At 38.8% G+C, this 16,541-nt stretch overlaps 3 protein-coding genes across 4 annotated transcripts; 1 reads left to right on the forward strand and 2 right to left on the reverse strand.

Moving 5' to 3' along the window:
* Positions 1-162: 162 nt before the first annotated feature.
* On the reverse strand, positions 163-3,691 carry LOC140796632 (kinesin-like protein KIN-8B). The gene is made up of 7 exons (XM_073149705.1): positions 2,965-3,691; positions 2,801-2,878; positions 2,594-2,710; positions 2,293-2,378; positions 1,156-1,300; positions 942-1,037; positions 163-298 (listed from the first exon to the last, which is right to left on the reverse strand). Exons 1-7 carry the CDS (start codon positions 3,010-3,012, stop codon positions 203-205), a joined length of 666 nt encoding a protein of 221 aa, XP_073005806.1. The 5' UTR covers positions 3,013-3,691; the 3' UTR covers positions 163-202.
* A 1,883-nt stretch (positions 3,692-5,574) lies between these two features.
* LOC140796267 (cyclin-T1-3-like) lies at positions 5,575-13,841 on the forward strand. Of its 2 annotated transcripts, XM_073149219.1 has the most exons (7): positions 5,575-5,836; positions 8,433-8,774; positions 9,639-9,720; positions 10,333-10,467; positions 11,347-11,522; positions 11,604-11,755; positions 12,513-13,841. In XM_073149219.1, exons 2-7 carry the CDS (start codon positions 8,536-8,538, stop codon positions 13,547-13,549), a joined length of 1,821 nt encoding a protein of 606 aa, XP_073005320.1. In that variant the 5' UTR covers positions 5,575-5,836; positions 8,433-8,535; the 3' UTR covers positions 13,550-13,841. The 2 variants fall into 2 exon arrangements, with proteins under 2 accessions (XP_073005320.1, XP_073005321.1); XM_073149220.1 differs by lacking the exon at positions 10,333-10,467 and having other exon boundaries at positions 5,630-5,836.
* Positions 13,842-14,990: 1,149 nt separating this feature from the next.
* LOC140796154 (glycine-rich RNA-binding protein GRP1A-like) lies at positions 14,991-15,968 on the reverse strand. The gene is made up of 2 exons (XM_073149046.1): positions 15,718-15,968; positions 14,991-15,619 (listed from the first exon to the last, which is right to left on the reverse strand). Exons 1-2 carry the CDS (start codon positions 15,823-15,825, stop codon positions 15,245-15,247), a joined length of 483 nt encoding a protein of 160 aa, XP_073005147.1. The 5' UTR covers positions 15,826-15,968; the 3' UTR covers positions 14,991-15,244.
* Positions 15,969-16,541: the final 573 nt, after the last annotated feature.

Consider the following 16,541-nt stretch of genomic DNA (forward strand, 5'->3'; position numbering starts at 1 on the left):
TAACCGTACAAAATTAACTGATACCTTCTAAGATAAAGGTTGAAAATTAAGCTAAAGATACAACAGATGAGAATGTGAATCAGGAATTGGTTAATGAATTAACCTTAACAGTGAAACGTTAAAAAAAAAAACTTTCACTGGCATGGAAAATCCAAAAAGCAACCAGAAAAGGAAAGTATATATAGAGACTTTTGACACTCAATTACCGTGATGAGGTTGCATTTGCTTCTGTGCTTTCTGTTTTACGCCTACTATTTCCAAGATTTAAAAGTTCAAGAATCTTATCTGCTGACTGAACCTGTGGAATGAAAAGATTTAAATGGATCATATTGTTTTCTGTCAGGAAACATGCAAATTCTTAGAAGCTCAAGATGACATGAGTCATGATAGTAGATCTTATAAATTAAAGGCATCAAAAGTTCAGAATGGGAGAACTGCAATATTTAACATTCAATGGATACCTACTATTGGGGGGAAAAAAGAATCATCTGGCAAAATCATGCTGAGCTCAGTTGTATTTTTTGACGAAAGAGGTCAGTTGTATTTACTAGAGAAAAAGAAGCATTAAAAAATTAAAAAGTGAAAAAAAGAGAAACAGGGATAGGTACGCCAAAATTCAAAGTAACTTAGTAGACTTGTTTTCCCTGCTTACAGTTCACAGTTCAGAATACAATTTTGCGTGTCTGTCTAAATAATGTGGCATACAATCTTTCATGCTTCAGACTAAGTGAAGACAAATTGGGAGAATAAATATCAATATTACTCAAGTAGAACAAACAAAATTAGCAAAACAAAACCAGCACAACCAACCAGCTGGAGTAGGCTTGCAGAAAGAGAGGGATGTATCACATGAGGGATGGAACTAATCAAAATCATGATATATTCAATTAGAAGGAGATAACTGACAAAAGTAAAGAAAATGTCAGGAATGGCTGTAAAACCTTAATACTTCTTAAACCAGCAACTATTATGCCATGCTGAGGATCTTCTCGAAGCTCCAAATGTCCTGATGATTTTTCAAGCAAATCATAGATAACCTGGAATTAAGCAGAAAGGGAAACCTATTTATCAGCCCTCTCTTTTCATGAATAGATGCATGGGCAGCATAGCAATTAACCCTCTCAAGCGCTCATAATGTAAAAGCTCACAGCATACTTCATTATACACTTCAAGATAGGAACAAGTGACTTCAAAGGTGTCTGAGCTCTCATCATTCTTGATAAGATCAAAAATTGTGTGCAAGCTAAGAACCATGAGACCAGGGTCATTACGGGTCCCAACCATCGTGTAAGTTTTGCCACTGCCAAAAAGAATAAAAACAATGTCACAGTAACAAGAAACTTTTCCCTATCAGTATCAGCTTCATTTACAAACAAGAAGTGCAGCAACCCTAGCATAGCATACCTAAAAACATCAAATCAGTTGTAGTGTGACCCTTTTCTTAAAGAAATGAATGATGCATTAGCCAAAGGGGCTATTTGCAGATCATGAATATTCCCAAACCAAATAAGAGAAACTATGCATTATGAAAACCCATAAAAGGTCTAATTTTTCTTAACTGGAAGCTCAACTATATGTGAAACAAATCACCTACACCAGCTGCAAGAATCCTAACAGAATGGAGGATAGGTTTACAGCTACTAGGGGGGAGAATGACACTTCCCCTCTTTTCCTCCAAAGGAAGATGCCACTGGATTTTCAGGCCTGTAAAGACAACATGATAGATATCTTTGAGCCAATGGCCTGTAAGAGTATAGCTCAGATGAGATGAGGAATTACAGCCCACTTGGTTATTATTGGACTACACTATTGATCCTTTCTATTTCACACAATCTTTGATCTTGTTTTCTCTCATGATTTAATGATTCTCTGTGCTCTATATGGCTTACAGATACATGTAGGACCCGCTACCCTACCAGTCTGATATCAGGTTTGGATTAGGATATGCTTTTAGTCCTGCTATAGTAAATATGCCACAAAAGAAGCACAAAATAGAACAAACATCTCAGCAGTGGATTAGATTTAAATCTAGACATGAGTATTGGATTAACATCGGCTTGGAACTAATTTACATTACTGATATTTTTCTTCATATGTTACAAATCTAGTATAACAGACTTCTGATTTTCCTTAATATCTGCATTGCTTATCTAATGAAGACCTTCCAAAATTACAAACAATGCCCTTTAATGCAAGCTTACAGTCACATATAAGGAAAATAACAACTGGATAAAGCAATTGTAGAGGATATATTCTTAATAAATAAGTAGAGCATATATAAGAAATAAGTACCTTCCAGTAGAACCATATGCAAATACAGTTGCATTAAGACCTTGAATGACACCAGCAATTGTAGAGGATATATTTTTATACACATCCTGCAAAAAGTGTAATCACAGTTCATATAGATGGATGTACATAAATTTGTTCAAAAGAAAAGGATTAACCCTTCATTTAGACAATAATTCTTCCACTGAAGGCAAAACAGTAGAATAAGAGCCAATGGGAGATTTAAATAAAAAGTATAATGGACTCATTCCTGAAATTTCCAAACTGAGCAACAACTACATTTCAATCACGGAACTCTACATACCGCATTAACACACCCAGGTGCAAATACATGATCAAAACTGTATCTTCTCTCTTTAGTTCGATTTTGGATGAGATCCAGGTAGTCCTTTGATAGATCAGGGTCCAAAACAACTACATTCTGCAATATAAGAGAAAATCATGCCTTACTACTGTTTCATGCGAACAAAATATTCCTTCACATTCTAAGGGAATCAAGAAATTGTTGCACCTTCTTATCAATCACTTGAATAATATGACGACAATGACGCCTCTCAGCTTCAGTCAATGGCCTGCATTTAACAGCCACCTGCAACAAGAAAAGGCGCAGGAAGAAATTCATGTTGAGCATTTCAACATATTGCAAGGCTGATCTTTTGCACTTGAGGTACCTACCAAGAGTGTCGCGGTCTTTTTCGAGGCGGGAGCTCTGATTGTTGGCATTTCTTATCCCACAACTGCTTCCAGAAATATCCTATTTCTTGGCCAAAACAATCACTGCTCTAATCTTCCCTCATTGAATGGTTTATGCTCAAAAGTTTTGACCGATCAGCATAAACATTTTCGTACGAAACGCAAAACAACAGAAGAGCACAGCAATCAAACTAAATTTCCACTTGAATACACTACGATCACCAAAATATTCTTCAACTTAATTCAGTACCAAAGCAGTCAGAAGGATAAAGTAACTGCATTGGTCATTCACCAACTCAAAAATAGCTAAGACGCTTTAAACCGAAAAAAGTCAGCACATGGTCCAAATCCGGAGCTCTAAAACCCTAAGCCATCAAACCTTCGCGCCTCCAAGTCGCATACTTGAAATAATCCCACCGAACTGATCTCCGTTACTCTCGGAACTCCAAGAAGCGCGCTTCTTTCTTTGCCAAGCCACGCAGAGCTCACAGAACCCCTAATTCCTCACCATTTTGATCGAATTTTTCAAGAGAACGAACGTCTCCTCCCCTCAAACACTCAAAGAACCGATTCCAATCCCCACTCCATGAAACTGGAAGGGATCGACGGAGACGACCAGAATCGCTTCAAGATCGCATCCACCGACACACACAGCCAAAATAGAAGGGAAGCAAGGGTTCAGAGAGGATCGCAGTAGGGCCTCGAGCTCGGAACTGTGGAGATGGTATTATTTCGTTCTTTAATCGCGGCAGCTGCGAGGGAATCGACTCGTTCTCGTGCTCCGCGGAACAACATAAGAACGCGCCCCAAAAGAATCCAAACCTCCAGGATATCGGACCGTTCACGAGCCCGTGATAGTGCCAGGGTGTAACGAAAATTTACGAAAACACCCTAAAGTAAGTAGACACCAAGACGGTTGGTGGGGTGGTTGACAAATTTTGGCAGTAAGCGATACATGGATATGGATAGAATTATATGGGTCGAAGGGTATAATTTAAGTGAAGCAGTCAAATCTATGAGACTCTGTTTGTTTGTCGCTTCTCCATTTGTTAAGGTAGTGGTGGAGCCCATGAGGAGAATTACACGTTAATGCTAACAACGATTAATGTGTCCAAGAAACCAGTGAGCTTGGACGAGTTCGATTTTAAGAAAATTTATTAAAATTTCTCTAGATTCTATTGGGAAAGTTTTAATTCACGATGGCATTTTCAAAGAGATGTTTGGGTCGTGAGCCGAAAGTTGCTGGCCCAAAATAGAGGCAGGCAATAGTGGTGGCCCGCGATGCCAGTTCCCCTAATTAATGACCAATTAGCGAATTAATTAAATTAAACAATTGAAGCAAAAAAATAAATAAGAAAAAAAGAGAGGTTTTATATTGACTCGGGGAAGAGAAAAAGCGTTATATAAAGGGGATTTGCCAAGGCCCAAAGGCCAAAGGGCATTCATTGATGGGGCTTTTATACGAGGACGGTGGGAGGTGGCACGCCACGAGCTGCAAAAGGATTGGTCCTTTTCGCCTTTCGAGCGGCCCACCGCAAATTTGGCAGTACGTGCCTCGCCGGGTCCCACGTGTCGCGGCCGACTCGGCGCTAATTTGTTGGAATTATAAATATATATTTTCATAACATTTAATAACCATCAGCTTATTATTATTACTTATTTATTTGTGTAGCCAATGAGATAATGCTATTATACAAATATTTTTTTAAGCATGCGACAATGTCAAATTTATCTGTAAAAAATATCAATCATATATATATATATATATATATATATATCTATATAAATATATTGGTAGTATATCAGCAGTAGCTTACTATTAAGCACACTCCCTAGTAACAGTACATCTTCAGATGGTGCACCAAAAATTTGCTCTTTTCGTAGTGGCAGGATCTTATGTCACTATCTAGTCAATCACTTTACAAGCTCGTAGGGTTATTTAGTTTTAGTCTTTAGGGCCGACCTTCGAGCAACTATGATGATCCATCATTTGGTCAAAACGCAAATGCCTCTTTAAATTCCACTATTCGTAAAAGTTGTCTCATGGTTTCATACTTGAACCGGAATAAGGCTAAAGGAGTCTGTACGAGATGAATGCATCTACAGTTAGTAGCCACCTCAACTCCAACATCATCATCTATTTCTCCTGTAGTCATCGATATTGATATTTAATAAATATTTCTTTGGAGCTTAAATATGAGATATAATTTACACTCGTTTTTTTTTTGTTTTCCTTCCGATGTTTTCTTGAGGAGAGGATTGTGCATTTTCTGAGACGTCGCCGTCTAAATGTTCAGAAAAATACTATTCTAGCCTGAATCCATTGTTCTTTAGTTTTATTTGTTGCTGCTTAAACTAGTTCTTTGGGTAACATTGGTCTGTCTTTTGGGATGTTGCTCATTTAACTTGTCAACTAGTGCATCACTTACAGCCTTACAGGTAGCCAAAGTAATAAAAGCAAAGGTTAAAGTCATGTTGGATGCTAGTGCGATGATTCATGTAACAAAAGAGTGTAAGCATAAGCCCAAAATATTGGGCCAACCAAAGCCCAAATATTCGGATCTTTTATGGCATCCGATTAGCCCAAACGGCACGTGCTTCTCGTGTGGTTCACGCCAGTTGCATCGCATATAGCAGTATAGCGATAGGGGGGGGGGGGGGAAAGGACGCGGCGAGGCCTCTTTAGGCTTTAGCTCAAAGTCGCCGAAAACCGGACCATTTCCCTTATTAGGGTTTGGTTCTACCGCCCTACCGACCGTTCTTCGGCCCCCTCGTCGACAGCGTCCGCTTTATCCGCTAGGGTTTCGATCCGAAGGCGTCTGCTCGACCTTAGGGTTTTGATCCCCTTAAGAAGGTATCTTCTTCTTCTCAGACCTCTCTTTCCCAAATTTGTCGTCACTTTTGGATCCGATCGCTGTCTTTTTTAGCTCTTCACGTCTGAAGAACCATCAGTTCCCTGAATACTGTTTAAATTCTGTCAAGATTTCATCAGAATTGCCCTGAGCAAGAAGCCCTACAGGTTCGGAGCAATGAACCGTGAATCTTTCGTTCCATAGAAATTAAGCGTAGGGGCATCTGATATTTTGTGCCTATAGATTTATTTCTTTGTTCACTAAGTTGATTATTTGTTTCTTTGGAAGCCTTTTTTGTTTATTCCTGGAAGTCTAATGATCTTTGTTCCAAGAGGAATGCTGTTGTGCTACGAGATATGATGTGGAAACTTTGTTCGTTGGTGGTACTGCTGAGACATAGTTTCATCCTCATGTTTCCTCCATTTACCTGATGTTTTGTGCAACCACTTGATTTTTTTATTTTTAGAAATCGTTGTGCAGAAGTTATGGTTTTGTTTGTCGCAGGCATCTGTCTTGCTAATCTATCTAATTTGTCCTCCTTTTATGTTGACGAATCTAGAAGTAAATCCTCCTAGGCTTTTCATGGCCCAAAGTCTTTTTATGGGGAGCTTTCCTCATAGCTTGGATATCTTCATTTTTCTTTGTTTTCATATGGTCTATCTTCGTATATTCCTGTCTTGGACATTTGATTCTAGTCGTACACTATTATCATGAACAACGATTGTGAAGTTTATACTTCACAGTTGTCTCTGTAGAAATTTGTTAACTTTAGGAACCTTTCAATTGATTATATTCAAACTAAGGGAGATGACACCGGAGAGGATATTATTAGGACGATTATGAGCTTTAAGTCCTCTGTACAGACTTATACATAATGTTCATAGTATTTTTCTTCTCTTTTATACTTAAGATGGAACCTTCATGCCAAACAAAGTAGTTATTTCCACTTGCTATTTTAAGGGGATATGAGATTTATCCTCTCTAAAAAACTCTTTGATGGTCAGTTCACTTGTGCTCTAGATTGGACACAATTAGGGACCAGATTAGTTAGTTTGTGGTTTTAGAGTTACTCCGGTGAAGCTTAAAGAGCAGATGGTACTTTATGGCTCTAGATTTTTATGTTATTTCCTAAAAGTTGATCATATGTTAAACCTTGGATCTTCACTTATCATCATCTTGATGAACCAGACTTTCTAGTCTACCTAGTTCAACCAGTGATTATCCATGGTCAGGTATGGTCCATGTAAGGTTTTATTTAGGAGAGCATGCTTAGTTAGGAAGGAGGAGAATGGAAGGGTGGGGTGGCAATAGGCTGAATAGGGCTAGGCGGTTTAGTAGGAGAGAGTTAAAATGGACTCAGGGTGGAGGAGAATATTGAGAGGGAGAGTGACAAAATGTGGTGTTTGAAGATTTAAAGAGGAAAGGGAAGACTAATTCTTGTAGCTAATAGAGGCAGGGTGTCGGGAGAAACATGCTGTCATATGCAGTTGGAAGAAATGTGAGAGAATAATAAAAAAAATGATTAAAAGCCTTAAGTGCATTCCTACTAGAGTTACCTCACTAGCTTCCTAGGCACCTGCTTGCCTAAGCCTCCTTCATAGGTTGCTTCTTGATTCAAGTGGCTAAGTTACTTATACCAACATTTGCAATTCTATTGTGCTATCTTTCTTACCTAGATTGACCAAGACTTTGATAATAATTCAAAATTAAGGTTAAAAATATTGGGATCAGGGTCGACGCCTAAAACATGATACATGTTGGGCCGTTTCGGCCACCAATGTTGGATTTTGGTATCGGACTATTTTTTTAATCATGTGAAAATATAAAAATTTAAATTGGAATATTAATAATAAATAAATAGATAAATATAAATTACTTTTATATATATAATCTAAAATTAAAAATACTACTTCTCAATCTCTCCCTCACTCTCTCTCTTCATCTTTCAATCTCTCCCACTCTTCACAGAAATGATAAATCTCTTGCCCACTCTCCCATTCTCTCCCACTATACTCCTCTGCTACGTCTCACTCTATCTTTCTTTTTTCTTTGTTAGTGTCCATCTCATTTTTCCTCTTTCCTCTCTCCTCTCTCTTTCACTTGCGTGTGTTTGCTCTCACTCTCTGTTGTTACAAAAAAAGAGGGAGATGCACTGAGAGAGAGAGAGAGAGGGGCTCACCAAAGAGAGACCGAGTGAGAAGGTTGTTGGAGAGAGGAAAAAAAATAAAACAAAAAAGGAACAAAAACTTAGTCGAGGTTATCGGAGAGCGGTGTTGATGGATCCGTCAGACGAGGAGCTGGCCACTGTGTGGTTTCGGTACATTGGTAAATGATCAAAGGAAAGATAATTGATACATTGGTAAATGAAAGATTTGCTTCCGGTTGATTCGACCCATTTGGATGGTTTCGGTCATTACGATCAATACCCGACCAAAACTAGTATGTTGATTTGTTTCAGGGTCGGTCAAAACTGGGAATCTTAGTTAACACGCACATTTGTATCTCTAGCATTTAAATCACATTGTATTGCTTGCTTCTAACTAGATGTTGTAACTTACTTTGACAGCTATGTTGATGGCCTGTTGCTTTTGTATTCAGGAAACAACTGCCCTGCACTTTAACATGAGCAGAACTGGTGCCCAAAAACATTATCAGACTACTTTGATCAGCTGTTATTTAAATATATTTTGAGATATCCTGCATGGATGCTATACCACCCAGTGACCCTTCACATTACGGAATGGTGGAAAGTAGTCCATACAGATTCTCTCATGATAGGCTTGAGGAAGCAAGTCGTCCCGGTTCTTCTTGGTATTTCAGTCGAAAGGAGATAGAAGAAAACTCTCCATCTAGGAGAGATGGCATAGATCTGAAGAAAGAGACATACCTTCGCAAGTCATATTGCACATATTTGCAGGATTTGGGCATGAGACTTAAAGTGTAAGCTTCCCCGACATTTTACTGTTGCTTTTGCAGATGTTATGTGCAAACAGGAAGTTCAATTTTTTTATTAGCTTTTTATTCTTTTCTCTTTTCATAGTATATCATCTGTATTCTTTTTGGCTAATTTTTTTCTTGTCATCTTAGACTAGTGCATTGAGTAGCCATTCCTGGTGCTTCAAGTTATTCTTGAATATGTTGCTGTATTTTATTTCGTTCTCCTTTTTAACACCAGTATGACACTAATTCAAACACTGCATCCAACTTGCTTATATGGTAAGACTCTGAAAGTCATGATGGAAGTGTTTGAAGATTGTGAAACATTGAATCCAGTTCTCAGGTGGAGTGTGAGTTGGTGTACATCCATAAGTACATTACTTGTATATCTGCAAATGGTCTTACTATAGTTAGTTGAATGTTTTGGAACATCACCGCTCTTATATTATGTCAGAATTCTCTAAAGAAGGTGGTGGATGAGTAGCTAGATTCTGGCTGAAGATTTGGTCAAGAATAAAATGCAATGCAGTTGTGCTGGAGCTCCCAGTTTTCTGTTGTAACTCTTCAATTCTTTATTTTACATAATTAGGGTCTAGATAAAAGGTCATGCTCTGTGGGTTTTTTTTTCTGTAAAAGTTTCACATTTAGTTATTTCAATAAGTTCTTTTGTACAAGGTGACTAAGGGTGTAGGAATATTCATTGTCATGGTTTTTGTGAACAAGTTCAGAAAGCTAATTTGCTTAGTAGTTCTGTAAATGCTGCTTTCATAAATTCAAAAGTTACACGACTACAATACTTATATTTTTAGTAATACAATTTGTCAATGTCAGTGGCAATGACCGATGGATATCTTATATCTAATGCAGGCCCCAGGTGACAATTGCTACAGCCATAGTTTTTTGCCATCGTTTTTTCCTCCGCCAGTCCCATCTAAAAAATGACAGGCGGGTAAGTATATTTTATTTGTATGTTATATCTTGCAATCCAACTTCATTTGAGGTTTTACTGGCTATAATTAACTGAAAATAATCTCCTTCTGATTTTGTGACATCTTTATTTTTCTAAACACATATTCAACCTAAACAAAATCTTCCCACCTCATAATAGGTATCTAATTTTTCACACTTTTACGTAAGATTTCAAATAGGTGTCTTTTCTTTTAAAACTTATATTAGTTGTGGGTTGCTTTATGAGTAAAAATCTGGCTCTGTCGGTGCATTTGTTCTGAAACATTGCAGTTGTTTTAAAAACACTAGATCTGTATGTACCATGCATTTATAAATATTCATATGGGGGTTTTCTACTGATATTTTATACAAGAGCTTTCTTTTGCGCACCGTCTTTGATTTCATGATCATATTCTTCTAGGGAAGTGCCATTACTGAAAGCTGCTCATGAACATATAATCTGTGTATACAATTTCCAACCTATTTGTTGATTGGCTTAATCTATATAAAGACAGTGCAACAAAAATATGAGATCCACACATAATTGTTTATGGATTATTTCTGGTCTTCCACTATTGCTAGTGTATAAGTTGACATTCGAATATACCTGCAGACAATTGCCACTGTTTGCATGTTTCTGGCGGGGAAGGTTGAAGAAACACCTCGGCCTTTGAAAGATGTCATTCTTGTTTCTTATGAGGTTATTCATAAGAAGGATCCTGCTGCTGCCCAGCGAATCAAGCAGAGGGTAATAGATTGCATGGTGTTCTTATAATTGTTTATATGCTGAATGATGTTGGTTTTTTGCTCCATATTATCGTTTATTTTGCCTATTATTATTAGAACCGGATCGGACCGGTGAACAAACCAAATAGCCGGTTCAATATTGTTATCACATTAAAAATACAATCTGATCCGGTAAAAATCGACCGACCAAATGGTTCAACTAGCGAACCGCGAACTGATTGGGTTACTCATTTTTTATGAAAATTATCTAGTTATCCTTAATATACAAGTATTAATTATTTACTTTAAGGGTAATTTAGTCATAGAATTAAAATAATTATATTTTAAAAATTAAAAGTGTAATTAATATATAATTTTGTATAAGTCATATGATCTAATGTACCTTAACCTAAATATTAGTTAGGAAATGTCTAGTAATTGAAGAAATACAATTGTATTGCTTTTATAGATTTTTTTTAGTTTTTAGAATATTTTAGAACTATTAATATATTATTTAAATATTAAAAATAATTCTAAATAAACAAGCAGTCCGACCAAGTGACCCACTAGTCGAACCAGTAACCCAATGACTCAACTTGTATCTGGGTCAATGTTCAGTCCGGTTTTAATAATTATGCTTTTACATGTTGTGTAATTGCATACAGTGAGGAGGTTAGATCTCCCCACATTCTCCCTCCTATTGTCAGCCATTGACTTGTAATCAATCTTTTCTTGTTGTTAAACCTCGTTTTATATAATATTGAGTTTTATGGATGTTTGTGTTTCCTGTAGAGTTCAGGTTCTGCCTTGTCTTTTCTCTGTGCATTTGCTTATATGACTAGCATTTTGAATGAATTCATTGGGAAAAGTACTTGATGGATATTGGACATTCTTCGCACAGGAAGTATATGAACAACAAAAGGAACTTATTTTACTAGGGGAGCGAGTGGTTCTTGCAACTCTTGGCTTTGACTTTAATGTGCATCATCCTTATAAGCCGTTGGTTGAAGCAATAAAGAAATTCAAGGTTGCTCAAAATGCACTTGCACAAGTTGCTTGGAACTTTGTCAATGATGGGTATGCCAGAGCTACCATTATTCTTCTTTTCCAACTCAATTTAATAATGTATATTCCTTACGTATTAAAGGGGTTGTGCAGACTACGTACTTCACTTTGCCTACAATTTAAGCCCCATCATATTGCTGCCGGTGCTATCTTCCTGGCTGCAAAGTTTCTGAAAGTCAAGCTTCCATCTGATGGTGAGAAGGTCTGGTGGCAAGAATTTGATGTTACTCCACGACAGTTGGAAGGTCAGTGTGCTGGTCCTCCTTGGTACGGAGTTCATAGTGTTAGTTTCATATTCGGCTTAAAACTTTAGGGCTTTTATTGGTATGGTATCTGTTATGTTGTCTGTGGCACATGCCAGAATTAGCAGCCTAGGTAAGTGCTTACTTTTGTGTCCTAGGAGTCATTAAAGAGCGATGTCACTCTGCCTATTCATGTCTTACATCTAAATAGCACTTTTTGAGTTGTGAAGATCAAACGCCAATATTTGGCTGTTTAGTACTTTGGAGAATTTGAGAATTATGATCAACTTGCCTATATTCTGTGTTGTATATTTTTTAGATATTTATGTCTTTACTGGGAGCTATCACTAGATGAGAAGTGCTTATTGGATATGTTATTCTGATAAATGACTATGTATCCTGTTACAGGGTGTTGGGTGGAGTGATTTGCTAGAATTAGGCATTACCATGTGAATTGAATGGATAAAGACAAACTTATTCAGGATATCATAGACAGTAAAAAAGGTCTTTCGGTATCACTGTATCAGATAGATGTTTTAGTGTGGATCAGGAGGACTTATGAACTCAATTTTGTGGAATTTGTTAAACTTTTCTAATTTTCTTTGTCACTACAGCTTGCTTTCATTCATTAGATGAAAAATTATTCAACTGGAGTATTCTTTTCTCCATACATGTTTGTCATTGACATAACAAAATTGTTTCTAGTTAGTTCCTATACTAAAGCCATGTTTGATTGTAACACTAATTTTCTTGCTTTCAGAGGTTAGCAATCAGATGTTGGAACTGTATGAGCAAAACCGTCTAACACAACAATCCCATGGAAATGAAACTGAAGGGAGCTCTGCCAGTGGGGCTCATCATCATGCTCCTGTTAAAGCTCCATTTCCTGCTGAGGAACCTCCTGCACAAAATGGATATTCTCAGGCAACAAAACCATCTAGCTTGCAGCATTCTGTCCCAAGCATGTTGACTCACGCTGGACATGAGCAATCACAATCTGAAAAACAAAATGGAACCCAAAGACTATTGCAAAATGAAAACAATGACTATGCAAGCAATAAACTCAGGAGTGGCCCTGGTGACAGCAAAACGGAAGCTGGTACAAAGGATCATTGGCATCATGATCAAGGAAACGTTGCAGGAACTTATGAAGGCAGATCCAGCAGATATGAGTCTGAGTGTCCAGTAGAAGAGTCTACTGTGGCTGCCACTGGTGGATCTGATGGAACCAAAGAGAGGACTTCTAATTGTACTGAAGGCCCCAAAAATTTCTCTCCCATGATGGATGCCATGAAGAAGATCGATAAGGACAAGGTGAAAGCAGCTTTGGAGAAAAGAAGAAAATCCAAAGGTGATGTTGCTAGAAAAATTGATCTCACGGATGAAGATGACCTTATTGAGAGGGAGCTGGAACATGGTGTTGAATTGGCTGTTGAGGATGAGAAGATAAAGCAGGAGAGGAGGCAGAGCTGGTCTAAGACTTTGTACCGAGAGGGGCCTAAAAATTCTGACCATGTGACAGAGAATGGGAATCTCGGACACGAGAAGGTTATAGAAAATACAGAAGAAGGGGAGCTATCGATGGATAGTCAAGATTTCCGTTCTCCTGAGCCTGGTAGTCATAAGAGAAAAGCAATGAGCCCAGGTAAACAGTTTGGTGGAAGGGATGGATATGATGCACAGCATTATAATCGTGCGCCTACCTCAAATTACCACGATGGCCTTGATGATGCGCGTTCTGTTGGAAGATTTGAGCGTGCTGAGAGAGAGCATAAAAGGTTCAGACATGAAAGTTAGGTTTTGTGATGAAGGACTGCAATGCTGAAAAGAGAGCAATGTAAGGTTCTTCTTGATTGGCTTATTATGGAACTTCTACATATGTCAATGGGTATGTCTTGCAGTTTGGACCCTTCCAGGAAGTTGTGTTTGTCCATGATCTTCTTATATAGCAGCTTTGTACTGCTAAGTGTTCAAACTCTCCACTGCAGATCATCAGGGGTCCACTTTTACGATTGTACTCAATTTCTGGATTTCATTAGTGGGATATTTATGGGATGAAAGCTGCAATGGATATTTTATTTTGTTCAAATCTTTGATTACTTGTTGTACATGTTATACAATGATGAAGATGCTCATAGTTAAAGAAAACAAAGAAATGCTCGTAGTCTCTCCTCTCCTCTCCTCTCCTCTGTGCTGCTCCCTAAATTTAGCTGGTAATACATAAAAAATTCTTAGAGTGCACTTGTTTACTATGTCAGATATCCATATATTGCATATTATGTAAATTAAATGTCAGATTATTGCTGTATTATATGTTGCTTAAATTTTCACGCATATATCCTTCCGTGCTCGGTTTCCGTCTAGGCCAAACTTGTGGGTTAGTTTTCGGGCGACTGTCGGATGAGTGTAATGCACAAGTCTGCGCATAGATACGAATACAATAGCGTCGGATCAACTGGACCAACCTACATCTCGGATGGAATCTCAATCCCATTGGTCCTTTTCCTTCTGGCCTGGCCTTTTAGTTGAAAATAGATTGCTTCAAACTTTAATTTGTAAATAAAAACTTGCACTAAAAGGGAAATGGGGTGAAGGGCCCCACAAGAAAGATACATCTTTGTTGAAAATAGAGTTGCTTTTAACTTTAAATTTTGTAATGAAAACTTGCACTAAAGGGAATAGCGTAAAGGGCCCCACAAGAAAGATAAATCGTTGTTGAAAATAGAGATGCTTTTAGCTTTAATCTTTTAAAACTTGCACTAAAAGGGAAATGGGGGTAAAGGGCCCCCACAAAAAAGATACACCCTCCCCAGAGTCCAGAGCATCCGAGGGGGTTACAGAGAGAATGCAAAAGATCATGGGATTCCTGCAGACCCACGGATGGGACTTGTACATGGGATGAGTTATGCTCCTGCGACCCACGGATTATAAAGCCCGCTCCCTTTTTAGAAGGCTCCTCACGCCCAAATACCCCGTCAGTATTAAGCTCCAGGCCTTATATATATCTTGGCAATTGCTTTCAGTGTGCAGTGTAAACAAACAAGCAGAAAATCTAAAATGAGTCGATCCAGTTTTCCAGGGTGAATATTAAAATTCATTGGAATTTTTAAGACACGGATCTGGAAAATAATTATCCCGATCACGAAATTTTAAATATACGACTATCAAATCTGGATGAAGAAATATTCTTTAGGGCTTATTTGCACAGAGTTACTAAGAAAAAGAAAGAAGCCACGGATAATTTTCAAGAGAGTTTGCATTTCATTCCCAATTGATCTCTAATTCCAAATACAAATTTCTCCCACATGTACCAAACAACAAACAAACGGAACCCAGAGTAACCTAAGATCCAACACACAACGGTCAAAAATGAAGATAACCATTCGAAGATGAGCTTCGAAACACAACGATACGATCAGAAGAACACGGATAACCATAGCCTGCTTATCCTTTTTGACTTCAAAAAAGATAAGGGCTACCATAGCAGCACTTTTAATTCCTCCAGCTCCCGTCCGATGCACCACCGCCCCTGGAATAGCGGGATCCACCATCATATCCTCCGCCACCATACCCTCCTCCTCCTCCTCCCCCTCCTCCGTAGCTGCGGTCACGGCCTCCGCCGTATCCGCCTTCGCCACGGCTATACCCACCGCCATAGCCGCCGCCGCCGCCTCCTCGGCGTTGACCGCCGTAACCGCCGCCTCCTCCGCCACCGCTTCCCCGGGACTGGGCCTCGTTCACGGTGATGCTTCTCCCGTCAAGATTCTTGCCGTTCATCCCCTCGATCGCCTCCCTCATCGACTGCTCGTTCGCAAAGGTAACGAATCCGAACCCCCTCGACCTCCCCGTCTCCCGATCGTTGATGATCTGCGTTTAAACACGTATCAGACCTCGACCTCATATCCAGATCTAGAAAGCCCGAAAAATATAAGTCGAAAAAAGAATTAGGTAAAAACGATCTGGACCTTGGACTCCAAGATCTCTCCGTAGGGCTTGAAGGCCTCCTCGAGGGCTCGGTCGTCGGTGGCCCACGCCAGCCCACCGACGAAGCAGCGGTACTCGACCTCGGCCATCGTAGAGGAAAAGAAACGAAACCCTAGAACAAGGAACAGGACAAGAGGGGGAGGAGAAGCCAACCCACCTCTAAGAAAGCACGAGAGACGAAGGATGCCCCAGACCCTAGATTTATAGATCCACACGAGGGAGGTAACCACACCTAACGCGAGTATGGTCACCGCTATTGCTTCTTTACCAAGCATCTTTCGTTCTTATCCTCTGAGATCGCTATAGATCGTGCGGTGTAGAATAGCGGTCACAGGATAAGGCTAAGTTGTGCTGCGGAACAGAGGAATAAGTCTCTTCGGAGTCGGAATATCCGGTAAATAAATTGGGATAGTACAACGAGGCTGGGCCCATTAAGGTGGGCCCATTAAGGGGTAAAAGGGTAACAAGTGGTCCCAGTGGGCACGTGATATAATGGCGCTCGAGGATAAGCTAGCAAAAATATCTAAATTGTTGAGGAGGATGACCGACAGGTGGCAGACTGTTGTCATCCCGTGGATGACGACAAATTTTAAAATAATGTGGTCATGTGAGCTCATTTTCTTCGTCCCGATCTCATCACAGCATGGGAATCGGGATTGCTTTTATAATCTTTGGGAATTTTGAATTTAACACGAATACAAAAAATTAAGTTAACTATCTGCGAATTACAGAATTAAATTGACCTTAAGCAAACTATTAAAATAAATTAACTATACTTAAAATAACTTATCCAAATCAAAATATC

This window comes from Typha latifolia, chromosome 10 (genome assembly GCF_019914945.1).
Source record: "Typha latifolia isolate L0001 chromosome 10, TyphaL0001v2, whole genome shotgun sequence".
Taxonomy (NCBI): Eukaryota; Viridiplantae; Streptophyta; class Magnoliopsida; order Poales; family Typhaceae; genus Typha; species Typha latifolia.

Excerpts from the sequence above, each read along its gene's own strand:
- LOC140796632 (XM_073149705.1), bottom strand. The coding sequence starts at position 3,012 with ATGCCAACAATCAGAGCTCCCGCCTCGAAAAAGACCGCGACACTCTTG. Across the intron at positions 2,379-2,593 it reads CACCTGGGTGTGTTAATGCG|GATGTGTATAAAAATATATC; the intron begins GTATGTAGAGTT and ends CACTTTTTGCAG. Across the intron at positions 1,301-2,292 it reads GCATATGGTTCTACTGGAAG|TGGCAAAACTTACACGATGG; the intron begins GTACTTATTTCT and ends TCTTTTTGGCAG.
- LOC140796267 (XM_073149219.1), top strand. The coding sequence starts at position 8,536 with ATGGATGCTATACCACCCAGTGACCCTTCACATTACGGAATGGTGGAA. Across the intron at positions 11,523-11,603 it reads TGGAACTTTGTCAATGATGG|ACTACGTACTTCACTTTGCC; the intron begins GTATGCCAGAGC and ends GGGGTTGTGCAG. Across the intron at positions 11,756-12,512 it reads TACTCCACGACAGTTGGAAG|AGGTTAGCAATCAGATGTTG; the intron begins GTCAGTGTGCTG and ends TCTTGCTTTCAG.
- LOC140796154 (XM_073149046.1), bottom strand. The coding sequence starts at position 15,825 with ATGGCCGAGGTCGAGTACCGCTGCTTCGTCGGTGGGCTGGCGTGGGCC. Across the intron at positions 15,620-15,717 it reads GAGAGATCTTGGAGTCCAAG|ATCATCAACGATCGGGAGAC; the intron begins GTCCAGATCGTT and ends GTTTAAACGCAG.